An 18,129-nucleotide genomic window follows, 5' to 3' on the forward strand; every position below is an offset into this window, starting at 1 on the left:
AATAAGTCCAACATTTAACACATCCATAGATTATTTACCAATAAAATTGTTTGGGCATAACAATACAAAAATCCCACCCTATTATGCACACAATTGAGGAAAGGGAGCGTCTGTAGGCGCCTCCCAAACTACTGTAGGGGCCTCTTCTCTTTAGGCGCCTCCCAAAACAAGTATATGGGCCTCCAGAGCACTTTCGTCTTCTTCTCTTCTTCGTGTTTTTCTTCTTTCTCTCTCTACTTCCAATCTAAAATTCCATAAGAAATCTGAAAATCAACAAAGTAAAATCCATTAATCTTCAAAAAGATTAAACACAACAAGATAATCCATATTCATTTTCCAATCTTCATCGGCTTCTTCCTCTGTCTATCTTAAAATGAACTTAAACACAATGAATCTAATGGTTATATAATCACAGGGCCCTTTGGATGAGAGTTTGGGTCATTCACTCGTTTATATACATCTTGTTACAAATCGATTTGTTTCATCTGAAGTTTATTCACAAGAAACAAGTACAATTTTTAGGTCGATTTCAGGTGCTCCTGTAAGTGCTAATACTTCAATTCCTCTCTCTAATTCTTTTGTTGATCTTTATTCTTTTAATAGTTTTGATTGACTTCGGCTTTTGAAAGCTCTGCATCTTCCATTCAAATTTTGGGATTTTCTTGGGGAAGAAAAGAATAACAAGAGGAGCCCATTGGATAATCCAGTCTGAGTGGGAGGCGCCTATAGTGGTTGGGGTTTACCTACAGTCAAATCCTTTTGAGATGCCCCTATAGCAATTTTGAGAGGCGCTTTTAGAGGGCCCGTTAAGGAAAACTCCAAATTTTTTATTGTTTAATCTCGATTTGGATGAATACCACTTAGGATAACTTTCCTTTGATGACCTATTTTAATTCCATTCTAGTAGTTGGATTCTTCAAATTTCAAGTGAAACCCCCATTAAAACTCAAAATTATAGAATTGTAACACTTCAGAGAGTGAAATTAAAAGTTCGTACAACAATGATAGTGAATCTCAATATCACCTACTTTAGAAAAAAAATCAAGTACAATCTTATATAGTATCTCCATCCCGTATTCTTAAAGTTCGATTTGAGTTTTATAACAATTAAAATTTGAGGAGCTGGACAAAACGCCCAAAAACGAACCCACAATGAGAGTTCAACTCCCGTTAGAAAAAAAAAGTTCGTTCATTGTCCACACGCAGGTTTTCTGACAATTAAAAAATTGAGGTTATAAAACAGGTCTACTTTACACTATATTTACAGATTTGTCATAAAAGAAAATCCCGTATTTTTCTTACTTTCTGGTAAATTTACAAATATGGTATCCACTAAGATATCAACACGTCATTTTTTTTCCTTCCTTCTCCAATAAAATTACAAATGTGTCATCCATTAAGATAATGACAAATCAATTTTTTTTTCTTTTCTTATAAAATAATGTGCCATCCATGAAAGAAAATCTCGTGTTTAATATGTATTGTACATTTTGTTATGTATAGTACATAATGTTATGCACAATACATAAAAAAAATTTCCTATACATTCTTTCTAAAAGGTAAACTATAACACTGAAAATTTATAAGATATTTTGTTATATCCAGTACATAGCAAAATTTCGTATACATTCCTTCCAAAAGGTAAACTATTTCCAAAAGGTAAACTATTTCACTGAAAATTTATAGGATATTTTGTTTATATACTGGACATTTTGTTATGTACCAGACATTTTTTTGTCCTGGACATATTTTATGTACTTCGATCTGGTTTAAAGATACCAAAATTGTTATTCGATTTAATTTTTAAGAAATCCTAGATCTTGGTTTTAAGATCAATGAACTCAGAATCATCAACGATCCTTGGAATTCTAAACTCAAATCGGGAATTTCTTCACCATTAAATATTCATCAAATTTGTTCAAGAAAATAAACTCAAACTTGTTCAACAAAAAAATCCAAATTTATTCAAGAAACACTTCATGTAATTTTGCTGATGAATCCTTCAGATTTCTCCTTAAAACCCTACTAACATTTTGCTTCATTGATGTGTATATAAAATTTTAGAGAGAGAAGAAATAAAATTGTAGAGAGAAAAGTAACAAAAATTTTGTAAATTTTAGAGATAGAAGTGATGAAGAAAAGATAAAGAGAAATAAAGGAAATGGAAGATTTCCTTCTCAGATGGGACATGCAGTAAATGAAAGATTTACTTTTGTAGGAAAAATGAAAGCTTTATTTTTTTTTTGTACTGTAAAGGGTATTTCAGGATGTACAAAAATAAAAAAGAGAAAAGTTGACCCTTTACTGTGCATTTGAACCTACAACTTATTTTTTTTTCTTTGTTGGGTCAGAAACTTATTAACCCCCCAGTTTTTTGAGCTCCAACTCATTTCCGGATTAAATTTTGAGTTATTTCCCAAATGGTCCCCTAGTTTATGACTAACTTCCCGTTTAGCTCCTTAGTTTATCGAAAATACTCAGATGACCCCCTTTTAACCGTTAACGTCATAAGACCGTTAAAGTCAGGTTTTCATTTCCAAACTTACCCTTCCATGTTGTCACCCTGTTTCAAAGTGTCACTTCAAATCTGTTTGATTCATTTCCAAAATAATTTTTTTGTCATTTTCGAAAATTTACCCAACTTAAACCTCTTTCTTTCTCTCTAAATGTCCACTCTCTCTCTACTTCTCATGATCTATGTCTTTCCTTCTCTCTTTAAGTTGATAAAATATCCTGAATATTATGTGATGTCATTTTGATATTATACGAGGGTAAAAATGTCATTTTGACAACATAAGGGTAAAATGTCAATTTGATATTATAAAAAGGTGAAAATATCATTTTAGCTATATAAAGGCAAAATGTCATTTTAACTACTCTGTAAAATGTCATTTGGTAAGAAGGACAAAAATGTCATTTCCCCAATGTATAAGTAAAAGTTTATTTCGCTAAATTTTATAGGTTAAAAATTTCATTTTGAACATATACGGAGATAAATATTAGGTTTTAAGTATCTGAATATATCAAAATATTTTTATTTTGGTCTTTGACTTTCCACGGAAACTAATTCCTAGGGGCAGGGAATTAAAAGTGAACTATTTCATGGAAATAGATTCCCTAGAAAAATAAGGCCATTGAATTACACTTCGTATCAAATGATGGAAATATCTATTTCTATGGGAATTCTTTTATTTCCATGGAAATATGAGATATCAGACACACCCATAATGGCATTTTCTTCTTGATAATTTGAAGTGGCAAGTTGAAAACGAGTGACTTGACAAAGGGGATAGGTAATTTGGAATAAAGAATTGACTTTAACGGCTATATGACTGTTATAGTAAAAAAAAAAAAGGTCATCTAGGTATTTTCAATAAATTAGGGGATTAGGCGAGAAGCTGGTCATAAACTAGGGGACCATTTTGAAAAAACCCTTCAATTTAAGATATTTTTATCAGCACGATTCGTTATATTGTGACGTGTTCTTGAGAGGGTGTGTTGTAAACAATCCCACACCGGTGGTGAAACAAAGTGTGGTGTTCCTCTTAAGTGGTTAGCCACCTTTCTCTAGTGAGGCTTTTTAAAACTGGAGACTCAAAAATGTCAAAGCGGATAATACCAGTAGCTGCCCAAAAGGCTAATCTGGATCATCCTATAACAGTTTCCCCTTTGCAATCCGCTCAAAATCTTCATTGATTAAATTTTCTCTTCCACACCCTAACGAACTTGCAAAATAATTTCTTTTTCACCATTCGTAATTTAATCCCTTTAATAACTTAACTAACTTGCAGAATAGTTTCAAAAAAAAAAAAAATATGACGGATATCACATTATTGATTTGTATTCAATCAATATCCCGGATATCACAGTTTCCCCTTTGCAATCCACTCAAAATCTCCATTGATTAAATTTTCTCTTCCACACCCTAACTAACTTGCAAAATGATTTCTTTTAGGTTGTTCAAGTTTGGTGAAATTGCTGAAAACTCCTTAAATTTTTCACCATTTGCAGTTTACTGCCTTTAATAACTAACTAACTTGCGAAACAATTTCTTTGTATTCCATCAATATGACGGACATCGCATTATTGTTGTGTATTCAATCAATATCCCGGATATCACAATTAGAAGAGCCTTCAATCACATAAATCTTACGAATGGATCAAAGTGAAAGTCAAAACCCTTAGGTAAACATTACTTGTTGCCCTCGTATTAGTTTTGGATTACTTCAAACGCGAAAATTTAACTAATAGCACCTTTGATCTCAGTAACATATGCTTTTTGAATAATGTACTTCAAACAAATCTCCACAAATATATAAGTTCAAAGACCTTTTACACCGATTTGTCCATGTACAATAGGAAAACTAATCAAACCCAGGACATACAAACAAAAATCATTATAGTTCGTAACCAAAAACATACAAAAATATGAAGCTACAACCGTGTCAAGGTAGCATATCGAAGAAAGTGTATTAGGTTATATAACACTAGCTTCTTTTATCAATCTTACTCTTCATTCAACAGAGTTAAGCTTGTCATGTTCATGATTATGAGCACGTCGACCTGCAGAATATGCTGAAACTGCTGAAGTGGTTAAGTATAATGTGTGTTCGGCAAATCCAAAGCTTTTCTTTGTCACCCAGCATATAGAAAATGTTGCAGAACCTTCAAAATACCCATATGAATCAAAGGAATTCAGGTTACAGCTTAACTGTTTTCCTATAATCAAATGCAATTTTAAAAAATATTCAGAAGCTTCAGGTCAAGAAAGAACTATGGTGGCTGCTAGTTAACAACATACTGAAGTTACAGAATTAACAATACAACGAAAGCTCCGAATTATATTTGGAATGCTCTAATAAAATTCACAAAACTAAGGAGATCTATACATATAAGACAAACAATTGAGTACTAAATATTTCTCATAATAATCAAAAACTCTATCCATCCCTCCATTTTGGTCCCTCCCCCAACCTTCCGCTGATGTGGCGACATATGATTGGAATATATTTTCTCACTATTCTCTCTCCAATTGCTCCACACTCTAGTGATATGTCGCCACATCAGCGGAGGACTGAGGGAGGGACCAAAATGGAGGGATGAATAGAATTTCTCATTTCCTACTAAACTATCTCATTCAATTTCCATTATTTCAAACGCCGTAAATATAATCTTGTAATTATCAGTCTACCCAAATATAAAATTCAAAGTGAAGACTAAAATCTGAAATCATAATTGCAACAAACAAATAAGATAATAATTTAATTAACCTCTGTGTTAAATTCACCATTATATGATAATCGGAGATATGATAAAGTGACGATTATATAAGAATCGGATATATAAACATAAATGAATGACACAATGTTTAACGTGGTTCGGTCGGATACTCAAGACTCGGATATATAAGAATTGGAGCACGTAATTTTGAAGTGTCCGACTTGCAGAGAAGATAAACTTGTTGATTCTTTTTTTTTGCTTGCAATTCTTCGATTTTGGATGCTTGGTGAAGATGATGGAAGAATGATAAAGTCACAACGAAAATGTTGGTAAAGACGGTCATAGATTGAATGAAAATCAATGACAAGGAAAGTAAATTTATCGTTCTCATGTATGAGAATATGTCATTGTATAAACAATGTGAAAGAAAATGTCGACAACAAAGTTGTGTTTAAAATTGACAAGAAGGAAAGCAATGTCAATTTACCAAAAAATGTGTAGAAATAACCATAATGATGGTTTAGGAAAAATTGTCGAGAAAAGATTTCTTGTCGTAAAAATGTCGAAGTCGCGAGTATAATTCCGGAAAAAAACCAAAATAGATCGATGAATCAAGTCTATTTTGGAGAAACATATAAGTCATCAGAAAGTATGATCTTGAAAATGTCACGGTTGAATCCGGAATGAAAATCAAAATAGAGATTCTATTCGGTGAAGAAATATTCCAAAAATGTAATTTGGTAGGAAAGACAAGTCATCATAGACAAAGTATGAGTTGGAAAATGTCACGAAAGAATCGGGAAATAAAAGTCAAAATAGATATATTCTATTCGTGGTAGGAAGAATCCAAAGTATAATTGGAAAAAAAGATAAGTCATCATAGACAAAATATGAGTTTGTAAATGTCACGAGTGATTCCGGAAAGTAGATGAAATTAATCTATCTTGGTGTCACATATTGAAGAAAAAAGGTGACAGAAAATATTACATCACAACTTGTGGTAGTTGGTTATAAGTTACAGGAACAGAAAACTGTCAGAAAAATAATTTTTCCAACAGCTGTATGCTAGGGTAAAAACACTAACAAAAAGTGAAGTGTAAAATCAGAACAGTGACAGTATATGAATGTCGCCAACTGCTAAAATAGTCAGGAAAAGATTGTGACATCTGAAGTTGTCGCAAATAGAACGAATATTTCCATTGTAAGTACTGTGGCATAAGGACTCTATCACGATATGTCCCGTCACGAAAATGAAAGCTGCCGGCCAAAGAAGAGGCCAGGATAGTCACCCGATTTTGGGTTTCTGTCAAAGACCCTAATCGATGAATATTAGGTGATTACTAAGTCCAAAAGCCGAGGCTCAAAAATTGAATTAGGGTACTAGAAGAATCCTAATCGATGAATATTAAAGGTTGATTCGTCACCAAACCCAAAGGTAATCGATTGTTATAAGTCCAAATCGATGAAAGTGATTGATTGCTAACGGAAATAGTCGCCGGAAAGAATGTAAATCAAAGGTTTCAAGAAAGAAACATGTCTCCATTAGGTTTGAATTTGGTTGGAAAACAATGAAACAAAGATCCCTTGGCATGGTATGGACAAGTGATGACATAGGTGAGAACTCCTAGCACTGGTTAGCAAGATCAACAGGGCGGTGATTCGTCTTCCATAGTGAGAAACGCTAAGAGGGTCTTATCTCCGGTGAAGACAATATGCACATGAGGGAATGAGCGTTGGGCCCAAAATTGAAACCCAGACCAAAGTCGGCCAAAATTGCGAATTAGGTCCAACGGGTCAGAGAGCCACGCGAAATTACCGTCGCCCCCGTCTACTGCTACAAATTTACGATAGATGCCACTCAAAATTTAGGCGCAAAAGAGAAAGATTGTCTGAAAAAGCGGGATCTCGAGGGTGACGTGCGTCAGGCGAACTGACCGTTGCAGCTGCCCAGTCCCATCTCCCATTAATTTCTCTCTCACGCCTAATCTAATCAAATCCAAAACAAAATCTTCTCTCAAAACCATCTCCAAACCGTTCCCTCTCCCTTGAAGTTCCCTTTCCCAAACCGTTCCAAAGAAGGCGAATCATCACCCTGTTTCACCTGGTTTAAGTTCAAAAATCGTATTTATCTCTCTCTTCTACAAAACAAAATCAAACGAAGGTTTTTTTATCTCTCTCTTCATCCTGCGAAAACACTAGTGTTCATAATTTTTTAGGAAGATGGTGGAACCTAATACGCCGAAACAATCAACAAAGAAAATAAGCCTTAAAGAGCCAAGATCTACCAGATCGAAAACAGTTACGGAAGAACAAGGTACAAGAAGAATGAGCCCCAGGAAAAGGGTAAGTAACTGAAAATGTTTATTTTTTTCTGTTTCACAAATTATTATTACTACATAATAAAATTTCTTGTAGATTGATCTGTTTCTTAAAGTTCTTATCTATGAACAGAAAATTTTCTAGGAAATTTTTTAGTGTATTGGTAGGACTAAAATGATTTCCTAGGGTTTGTATCTGTTTCTTGCTAATGAAAGTTCCTGTACATTGATCTCTTTCTTACGTGAGTGGTTTGAAATCTGTTTTTTGATAAGGTTGTATATTATAAACTGTATAATTCCTAGGAAATTTTACAGTGTACAGGTAGGAGAAAATATCACTGGTAAACCAGTTGATTTCATGAAAACTGAATGCAAGACATGGTTAAGTATTTTGTATGAAAATACAAAAATGATTTCCAAAAATTAGAATCTTTCTAATGTGAGTGGTTTGTATTATGTTTGTAATATGTTTTTTGATAAATTCTTAGGGCTATTTTTGGGTGTACTAGTAGGACCAAATATTATCGGTAAACCAGTTGATTTTTCTATAAACTTTCATTTTATAAATAGAAATATTCCTAGAAAATTTTTCAGTGTATAGGACGGACCAAATATTACTAGTAAACCAGTTGATTTCATGGAAACTGAATGCTAAACATGGACAAGTCTTATGTGAGTGGTTTGTAATATGTGTTTATATAATGTGAGTGGTTTCTAATCTGTGCTCTTATAATGTGAGTGGTTTGTAATCTATGCTTTTATAATGTGAGTGGTTTGTAATCTATGCTTTTATAATGTTGAACATTATAGAGAAAATAACACCTAGGAAATTAGACAGTTTACTGGTATAAGAAAATAGTAGCAGTAAACCAGTTGAACACCTCTGAAGTGGATGCTTACTATCATTTACTAACAAGTATGTAAGACAGTGAGTATTGGAAAAATTCAACACTTCCTTATGTGAGTGTTTTTTTTAATTTTTCAGGTCTCCGTTGATGAAAGTTCAGCAGTCGTGAAACCAACTAAAGCAAAGAGGAAAATGCCAAAGGATAAAGCAGAAGAAAGGCAGACAAAGAAGTCCAAGCTATCTGTACAGGAAGCTGGTTCTGGTAGTGAGGCCAGAATAATCCAACATGGACTGGTTGGCTCTCCCAGTGAGCACAAAAATGTACCAAATAATTTGGCGACGAGATTGACAAAAGTGTACAAGTATTCCCTGAAGAATACATGGACACAGCTGAAGATAACTTATCCAAAGTTGACACAGAGCTAGAAGGATTTGTTGCCAGAGAGTCCATTCAACAACTTGATCCAAGCGTTTATGAGTGACAAGATTGACATGGACCACCCACCTAGACCAAACAGAGTTGTTTTTTACCTTCTCTGCCTGTATTCATCTTCAACTGAAACTATCAATCTCGCCGGGAAGGCATTAAAAGTAAAGCCTCAAGATATTTCGCTGATTCTTGGAATGCCGTTGGGAGGGAAGGTGACAGATGTCTTCCCAAGCACAAAAGTAATGAAGAAACCACAAACATCTTTTTGTGAAAAGTACTTTGGAGAGGTGCCTCCCAAAGTTTCATGCATTAAAATAGGTAAGGCATTGAGAATGGCAGTTAGAGATGAGGATGAAATGGATGCAATTAGGTTGATAATCATGTGTATTGCTGCAAATATTCTATTTCCTACAACATCGGGGTACTCGGTTTCCACACAGATTCTACTTTACTTAGAATCAATGGAAACCATTAGGGCTTACAATTGGCCAGTTGCGGTGCACCAATTCATGATTGACCACATCAATAGGCACCCGAACGACCCAATAAAAGCTTCAGGCTGCCTGTTAATCCTCCCTGTAAGTATGTTTAAGTTTCTTTGAATTATGACTTACCATTGAAGTTCCTTACTCAATCTACAGAAATTTGTTTGTGTTATTTAAAGCTCTGGTTCTGCGAGCATACTACATGTTACGAAAGAGAGGAGAAATACAAAGAAGAAATACCAAGGATTTTAAGGTGGTCTCTTAGCAAAATAGAGGAAACCTTTGTTGAAAAGCTAGAAAGTCTGACAGAATAACAGGTATAACATGCCATTTAGATAATGGATAGATTTTTGGTTTCTAGAAAACTGAGTTGTTTCTGCTAAAATTATTGATTTATCGCAATCTTGCTGATTTATTAAACATTCTTTGGTTTAATGGAAACTAACTGACTTGTTTTCTCTTTCAGGTGAGCTAAGAATATGTTATCCCCCTAAGCGAAGAAGAAGCAAAGATGTTGCAGACAACAGAAACTGGGGGCAACGAAAGTGAGATGCTTCTCCTGCTTGAACAACAGAAGGAAACAACTGCCCAGCTCAAGACAGAAATAGATAAACTTAAGCTCGAAAATGAAGAGCTTAGGAAAGAACTGGCAGAAGTTGTTGATGAGAGGGACGAAGCATACAAAGCTTATTCTGAACTACTGGCTGAGGGAATGGTTCAAGAAAACAAGGACATTGGACTAGAGGAGAGCAATTTCATGCCTGCAGAAGAGAGCAGTTTAGTGCCTGCAAAGAAAGCACCAACACAACAACAGACGGGTCAGAAGAAAAAAAGAAAGGGAAATGGAGAAAAAGAAATAGAGAAGAAAGAAAAGGTAAAGGGTAAACATAGTAAGGAGGTTTCAGGAAAGGAGATTACAGGAAAGAAAGTTTCAGGAAAAGAGGTTTTAGACAAGCAAGTTTCAGGAAAGGGACAAAAAGAAAAGGAGAAGAAAGATAAGCTCAATGCTAAAGAGAGCAATGAAGAAAAAACCGAGAGTGAAGAAGAAGATACGGATGAGGAAGAAGAAGATGAGGAAGAAGAAGATGAGGAAGTAGAGGGTGAACAAGATGAGGGTGAGGAAGAAGATGATGAGGACAGTGAGGAAGAAGAGTCGAAAGACAAAAAGGAAGAAGAAGAGGAAGAGAGTGAGTAAGAGGAGGTTGAAGTTGAACCAAAAAAGGTTGCAAGAGAGGGTACAGACAAAGGTCAAACCAAGGGTGCGAAAAAAGGCAAACACTAATTTCAAATGTTCCAATGTTGTAAATATTTATGTTCTTATTCAAAAAGTAGTAAACAATTGGCAAGTTTTAAGTATTAATGCACAAGGTTTTTAAGGTATTGAAATTCTGATAAACAGAATTTTGATAATACTTAGTAAATTTATACATTCTCAGAAAATTATTATATGTCTGGCAATGACTTAGTGTTGTTTACACTGATGTTATATCAGACAGTAGCGATGACAACGAGGAAAGCGAGCAAAGCAAGGATAGCGAGGAAAGAGAGGAAATCGAGGATAGCGAGGGAGATGCTGAGAATAACCTAGGCAAACTATTATTTTTATGATATATAGTTAATTTAGACATTCATAGTAAGTTATTCAATGTCTGGAAAATAACTTAGTGTTGTTTACACTGAAGTTATATCAGACAATAGCAATGACAAGGACGAAAGCGAGGAAAGCGAAGAAAGCGAGAAAAGCGAAGTTAGTGAGGAAAGAGAGAAAAGCGAGGAAAGCGAAAAAAAGCAAGGAGAGCGAGGAAAGAGAGGAAAGAGAGGAAAGCGAGAAAAGCGAGAAAAGCAAGGAGAGCGAGGAAAGAGAGGAAAGCGATAATAAAAAAGCAAAGGTCGAGGGAGATGCTCAGCAAAACCAAGGCAAACAATAATTTCCCTTCAAAATTAATTTCAATAATTTAATAAATGATCCTCAAATTAATGTTTCAAATTATTCTTCTTGTCTACCATTTATAAAGATGATCAAGAGGAGGTAGAAGTGAATTTGTCAAGTGAGGAAGGATGGTGGGTTGCAGATACACTGGAAAAGGATCTGTCAAAAGGAAGAGGTAGGTACCCACATACATTCTTAGGAAACTTAATAGTTTATAGGAAACTGAAAAATTTTCCGACATTCTTACTTAGGGAACTTACGAAGTGGTTAGGAAACTGAAAAATTCACAAACATATATGCCTTGGGAACTTACTAGTTTAGAGCAAACTGGACAATGTTCCCACATTCTGACTTTGGGAGCTTACGAAATTTGTTTTGTTTATAGATAATAATGTAAGGAGGAGGTTGGATGAAATAGACGACTGTCCTAGTTTTGATCTCAACATAGATCTCGGGACTCAAATAATTGAGTGGACTCCTCCCAAAAAGTCTTCCATGATGGTTAAAGAAGCTGAAGAGAGTACAACAGGGAACAATAAATTCAAAAATATTGCTGAAATTGGAAGAGAATCATTGTCAAAACTACCTGCAGACATGAGACAATTTGAATCACCACATGTCAGTCCTCCCAAAAGAGTAGCTTCCAAAAAAGGGAACAAAGGGTCATCCCCGGTCCCAACATCACTTGTTAAAAGGATTAAAAATAATCCAAGGGTGAGGAGAAAAACAGAAAAAGGAGGTGGCAGTGAAGTACAGGTCATTGACTTGGAGATGATTAAACTAAAGAAAGAACCCCATGTCAAATTGAGTGACTGGAGAAAAGGGGGGTTATGGCCTTATGTGCAAGAAACTGAAAACTTCTGATGGAAGAATTCATGAAGAATGGATGGACAAGGTATAATCTTTTCTCTCTAGAATTTTTTGGTTGGTTATAAGTTTGGCCGACAGAAAATTAGTCTGTGTCTGGTACACATGTAGGTTAAATGTAAACAAGTATATATGTAGTCAAGAAACAAGATAGTTTCTGGTAAATTATCCTGTGGTTAATGCGTTCTACATTGTTTTATACAGCCTGGATGTCTGGAACAAGGACCAACAACACTGTCTAAGAGCAAAAGATCTAGATGAACTGATGATGAACAGAGGGTGTGATTCCAAGATAATTGATTGGTTTGAAGACCACTTAATGTTCTCATCTACCAACATCGACCGTGAAGTGTTGTTCCTATCATCATTACTATTTGTAAGATTCCTAAACATTACTATAATTCATTTGAATAGGATTTGTGAATTGACTAGTAAACTTACATGACACAATTGCAGACATTGATAAGGCAGAAGCGCAGTGAGAAGACAATCGAAGTGAATTTTGATAAAAGGATGGAAAAACACTTAATCAAAGATCATACGAGCAAGTTGTGCGTTCCACTTAATACACCATACAGAGATGACTCTTTCGAGGGCCATCACTGGACTTTGTTGGTGTATGATTTTGAGGAGAACGAATGGACGCACTTCAACTCCTTATATCGGGACATGAACCTGGCAAACAGATGTAACTACAATGCAAAAGAATTGGCACGCATCCTGGCAGAAAAGATGATAAAGAAGAAGTGCGGAAGGGAAAAAATTGACAAAAAAATCCCATTCATTAAAGATGTTGAATGCCCCCAACAAGGGGAAAGGTGAGGACAAATTTTGGAGCATTAATTAACTATGTTATTCCTTACTTGAAACTAACATTATCTTGCTCAAACTTTAAAATCCAACAGTCCAGATTGTAGTCTATACGTGATGCTAAAGATGGAAGAAATATTTCTCGAAAGCATCCAACATAATTACCCTGCAAAGTGCTCACAAAAGGAAGCATATGAAGATGAAGCAAGGAGATTGAGGGCAGAAGTAACATACATAATCTTGGACGAATCAAAGGACGGATGGAGAAACCAAATTGCAGAAGAAAACTAAAAATTGGATAATCTGAATTTTGTTAACGTTAGAACACTATTTATGTGTTGTTTTGTTAATGTTACTTACGAACGGATTATATGGTGACAGTTATATGGTTTATAACTTAGAAGACTCAACAACAGAAATCCTTACACTAATGCGAGAACACATAAATTCATCAGTTTCTGGTGCATTCATCAGTTTCTAATGCACCATAAAATTTTCCAGTAACCAAAAACAATGCGAGAACACATAATTAACTTAGGTACCAGATAGACAGTACATTTACAAGCTCCAGTAGATAGCTCTATTTCCAATACATTACGAGATTTTGTTCAAACAAAACAGAATACTCAACAACAAAAATCGTTACACTAAATAAATGTCTTAAATTCAATCTTACGAGTTTATAAGATACTGGAGAATGTACCCCACATAAATACTTAGGGAATTTTCGAGTTTACAATGTACGCGCAAAATAAGTAGCACAATAGGGAAATTCTTATATTTACCCATATACATGCTTAGGGAACTTAAGAAGTAATTAGGAAACTTACTAGTTTGCAGAAAAAGGGAAAATTTACCAATATACATGCTTAGGGAACTTAATTCATTATGAGAAACTGAGAAATTTCCTATGCAACATGAGAATAAAAAGGGTAGTGTACCGATGTATTTCCTGTCCTTACACAAAATAAATGTCTTACATTCAATGTCGAACACATTACATGATGTACAGTAAAAAACATGGAATCCGGAACATAATAGTTTGGTTGAGCTAAATAACTAAATTATGCTCCGTACAGAAAGAAAATTTACAAGCTCCCTGTAAACATCTCTATTTCCAGAACATTACCAAATTTACTAGACAGAAAATAGAATACACAAAAAGAGACATCGTAATGTCAACAAAAACACAGGCTCTCTTCAGAATCTGAAAAACACCAACACTGTGGAAGCTATTCAAAATTGTAGAATGCCCGCTAAGATATTTTCCCACATCAAATAGGTTGGTTGCACGAAGCACTGTTGTGATAAGAGAGTTGTTTACATCTACAGCATACCCTCTGCCTTCTACGAAAGTTCCCTGAACTTTCAATCCTAACAGTGCGCGGTCTCCCTGGACGCTTCTCGGTTAAGGGAGGAAGTATCATGTTGGCTTTATCGAATGATTTTGGTGCATCAAAAGTAGGGACAAGGTTGATGGAAAGACGGTAGGTCTTACAATAAGCTTCCGTTGTTACGGCAGGATCAAAAAACTTTGAGCTATCACCTCCATGCAGTTTAATACACAAGATAGCATGTTCACATGGAATACCTTGAACTTGCCACTTACGACATGAGCAAGTCAGATTAGCAAGATCAACAGAGTGGCCGGGGTTCGACATAACTTCATATTTAAATTCAGCTGATTGAAGACACTTCCAACTGCAGGCAACGTTAAATCTGGACTTCATTGTCTCATTGACTTTCGGGCATAAGAATGAGTTCCAGGAGGCCGATTCAATCCTTCGATCGTTCATCATGTTCATTATTTTAACCCGCAACATATCGAGCATGACAGAAATGGGAAGAACTCTCTCATCCTTTATCTAAGAATTGAATGACTCAGATAGAGAAGAACAAATTAAACCATACCTATTACCCGAAAAATACACATCCGCCCAGTTTTTAGGATCGATAGAGTACAAAAACGACTGAACACCATTTCCACCCATGACAACAAGTTCTGTAGTGTACTTTTGAAAGTCCGATACAGTAAGCGCCCGAGCCGCTTTAAACATTTGCGACTGAAAATAATCTGACTTCTTTGCGCCATTTTTTACACGTACATTCAAATTGTTGCGTAAATGCCAAACGCAAAATGAATGGTGGGCCTCTGGGAATATGTTGGAAACTGCATTAATAATACCATGGTGGCGATCCAACATAAACGTCAACGCTGAACTACTAGGAACAACTCGTCCCAAATGGCAGAAAAACCAAGTCCAGTTTGCATCATTCTCTACATCAACAACGGCGTAAGCAACCACAAAAAATCCTGCAATGAAACAGAAATCGGAATGAATATACATTCCTCATTTACATTAGGGACAAGACCCGGTAGTGTTACGGAAATTAGGATGTGTTCAGAAACCGTTTAATGTTCCAAAAAGCAGGTAGTTCTCGAAAAAATAAATGAGGAAGTACTTACCATCGTTCCCATTCTTTGCCACAGCTGCAAGTATGCATCCATTGTATTTAGTTTTGGCAAAGGTACCATCAACAAATATTAGCGATCGGCAATGCTTGTAGCCTTCAATACTTGCTCCAAGAGAAATAAAGATTCTAACAAAACGACGGGAAACTAGATCAACTTGAAGATCAATGTGACTATTTGGGTTCGACCGAGATAGTGCATCCACATACCACTGGAGCTTACCATATGAATCCTCTTCTTCACCATATGTTAAAGAAATAGCAGCATTCCGAGCTTTATATGAATAGTAGTAGCTAAGAGATATACCATAATCCTTTTTAAATGATCTTAAAATATCTTTGGTACTCTTAGTAGGATTCTCTCGGATGTCATCAGCTATTAACTGGCTGACAGATTCTGTTGACAACCTAGGTTTACGACAAGACAATACAAAATCATCACACGTATGGACAGGGTTGAAAGCTTTCAGAACAAACATGGAACGGGACTTAAGAGGAGCAACAACATGAATGGTCCAACCACAGCTAGGAGTTTTGCATACACAAGTTATCCGGGATAGATCATTCTTAAGGAATTTATAATTGTATCCATGTTTTATGGAATATCGACTAAGAGCCTGTCGAAACGCAGAAGCACCCCCGGGAAATTCCTACCCAATGGATGTAAAAACTTCCGGCCAACTATCCGATCGTATAGGTTCACTCCTAACGAGGGCAGTAGATGCATCAACATGAGTTGTTGAAGAGGGAGAGAGGAAATCTTCAGGAAAACTGCATGACACAAGCTAGTTTTTAAGAAACTATTAGGTTTACTAGGAACAAAATAATGTATGAATCATGCTTCGGGATCTTACGAGTTTATAGGATACTGGAGAATGTACCCCACATACATCCTTAGGGAACTTTCGAGTTTATAATGTACCCACAAACTAAGTAGCACAAACTAAGTTAGGAAAATTCTTATATTTTAGGAAACTGGACAGTTTCCCAAAATTCAGAATTAGGGGACTTAAGAAGTAACTAGGAAACGTACTAGTTTTTAGAAATCTGGTGAAAGTCAAGACACAAGCTAGTGTTTTGGAAAATATAATGTTTACTAGGAACAAAATAATGTACGATACGTGCTTCGGGATCTTACGAGTTTATAAGATACTGGAGAATGTACCCCACATACATCCTTAGGGAACTGTCAAGTTTACAATGCACCAACAAACTAAGTAGCACAATCTAAGTTAGGGGAATTCTTATATTTTAGAAAACTGGACAATTCCCCAAAATTCAGACTTAGAAAACTTAAGAAGTAACTAGGAAACTAGTTTTCGGAAAATAGGAAAATTTACCCATATACATGCTTAGGGAACTTAATTGATTATCAGAAACTGGAAATTTTCCTATGCAACATGAGGATAAATAGGGTAGTGTACCGATGTATTTCCTGTTGGACAGAAGCAGAGGTGGGACAGAAAAAGTCGCGCTCCACACTGAGTAGTTCCCTAAGAAAACAGAAGAAACAATAAGAATAAGAAAACATTTACATATGTGATCAGGAAACTTAGTAGTTTAATAGAAATTGGACAATTTTCGCCTAAGGTAAATAAATCGAAGCACATAGACTCTTAGGAAACTTACTAGTTTAGTGAAAACTGGACAATTTACCAATAAGGTATATAAATTGTTATGAAGTTAGGTAGTGTACCGATGTATTTCATGTTGAACAATTTCATCCTGTGCTACAGCTACAGAAGCCGAGGTGGAAGAGACAAACTCGCCGTCCACACTGATTAGTTCAAGTAATCATCTTAAGAGTTTGTCATTTTAAAAAGAAAAATAGAAAAACTAAACAAAGCAACATAAAGATTGATTCACCAGAGAGGAGGGGTGGACTGAACATTCAAGAGCATCTGACTGAAACATGGAAAACAAAAAAAATATTAAAGTACGAAAAAAGTTACATAAGTGAGCAGAAACAAGTTAATTTACTGAAAACTTGATAGTTTACTGGATAATGCACCCACATAAAAGCTTAGCAAACTTTATACTTTAGAGGAAACTTTTGAATTTACACGTATACATGGAGACTGGAAATCTTACGACTTCAAAAGAAACTGGATAATACACCCACAAAGGCTTAGGGAACTTACTAGTTTAGAAGAAACTGGACAATTCCCCTACATAAGTGCTTAAGAAACTGGACATTACACCAACCAAGTTATTGGAAAACGAGAAAATGCACCAACATACATGCTCAGGAAACTTACTAGTTTAGAGGAAATTGAAAAATTAACCCACATACATGCTTAAGGAACTTACCAAGTTATTAGGAAACGGAAAAAATTACACCAAATAAATTCTTAGGGAATTTACTACTTTAGAGGAAACTGAACAATTTACCCACCTAAATGCATAGGGAACTCATCCAGTTATAAGAATCCAAAAACAGAAAAGATAAAAATAATCCGAAAACAGTTACATCAGTGATGAAGAAATAACATTAAAAATATCAAACGAACTACTTACGTGAATGATACTATGTTTGAAAAGGTGGACAATTGTGCAATACTATCCATTATGTAGTTGCAAAATCAGAAACAAAATACCGGTGAGGACTTATTTGGTTTGGTGGATCTTAAATAGCATTAATGTTTAGTAAATCAGAAACCATCAGGTGAACTATTTAGGATAGCATTGAAGACAAAGGAAGATAATGGAAGATAATGGTTTTTGTTAAGCATTGAAGTTAATGGTTTTGG

The 18,129-nt window shown here is 35.3% G+C and overlaps 1 protein-coding gene across 1 annotated transcript; it reads right to left on the reverse strand.

The window, feature by feature from the left end:
• Window positions 1-13,297: 13,297 nt before the first annotated feature.
• LOC147566240 (protein FAR1-RELATED SEQUENCE 5-like) lies at window positions 13,298-15,858 on the reverse strand. Its single transcript, XM_086653897.1, has 4 exons — window positions 15,375-15,858; window positions 14,819-15,221; window positions 14,245-14,608; window positions 13,298-13,384 (listed from the first exon to the last, which is right to left on the reverse strand). The coding sequence occupies exons 1-4, from the start codon at window positions 15,856-15,858 to the stop codon at window positions 13,298-13,300; spliced, it is 1,338 nt and encodes a 445-aa protein (XP_086510023.1).
• Window positions 15,859-18,129: the final 2,271 nt, after the last annotated feature.

This window comes from Eschscholzia californica, unplaced genomic scaffold (assembly GCF_041429995.1).
Source record: "Eschscholzia californica isolate CP2 unplaced genomic scaffold, dmEscCali1.0.p SCAF_1, whole genome shotgun sequence".
Lineage (NCBI taxonomy): Eukaryota > Viridiplantae > Streptophyta > Magnoliopsida > Ranunculales > Papaveraceae > Eschscholzia > Eschscholzia californica.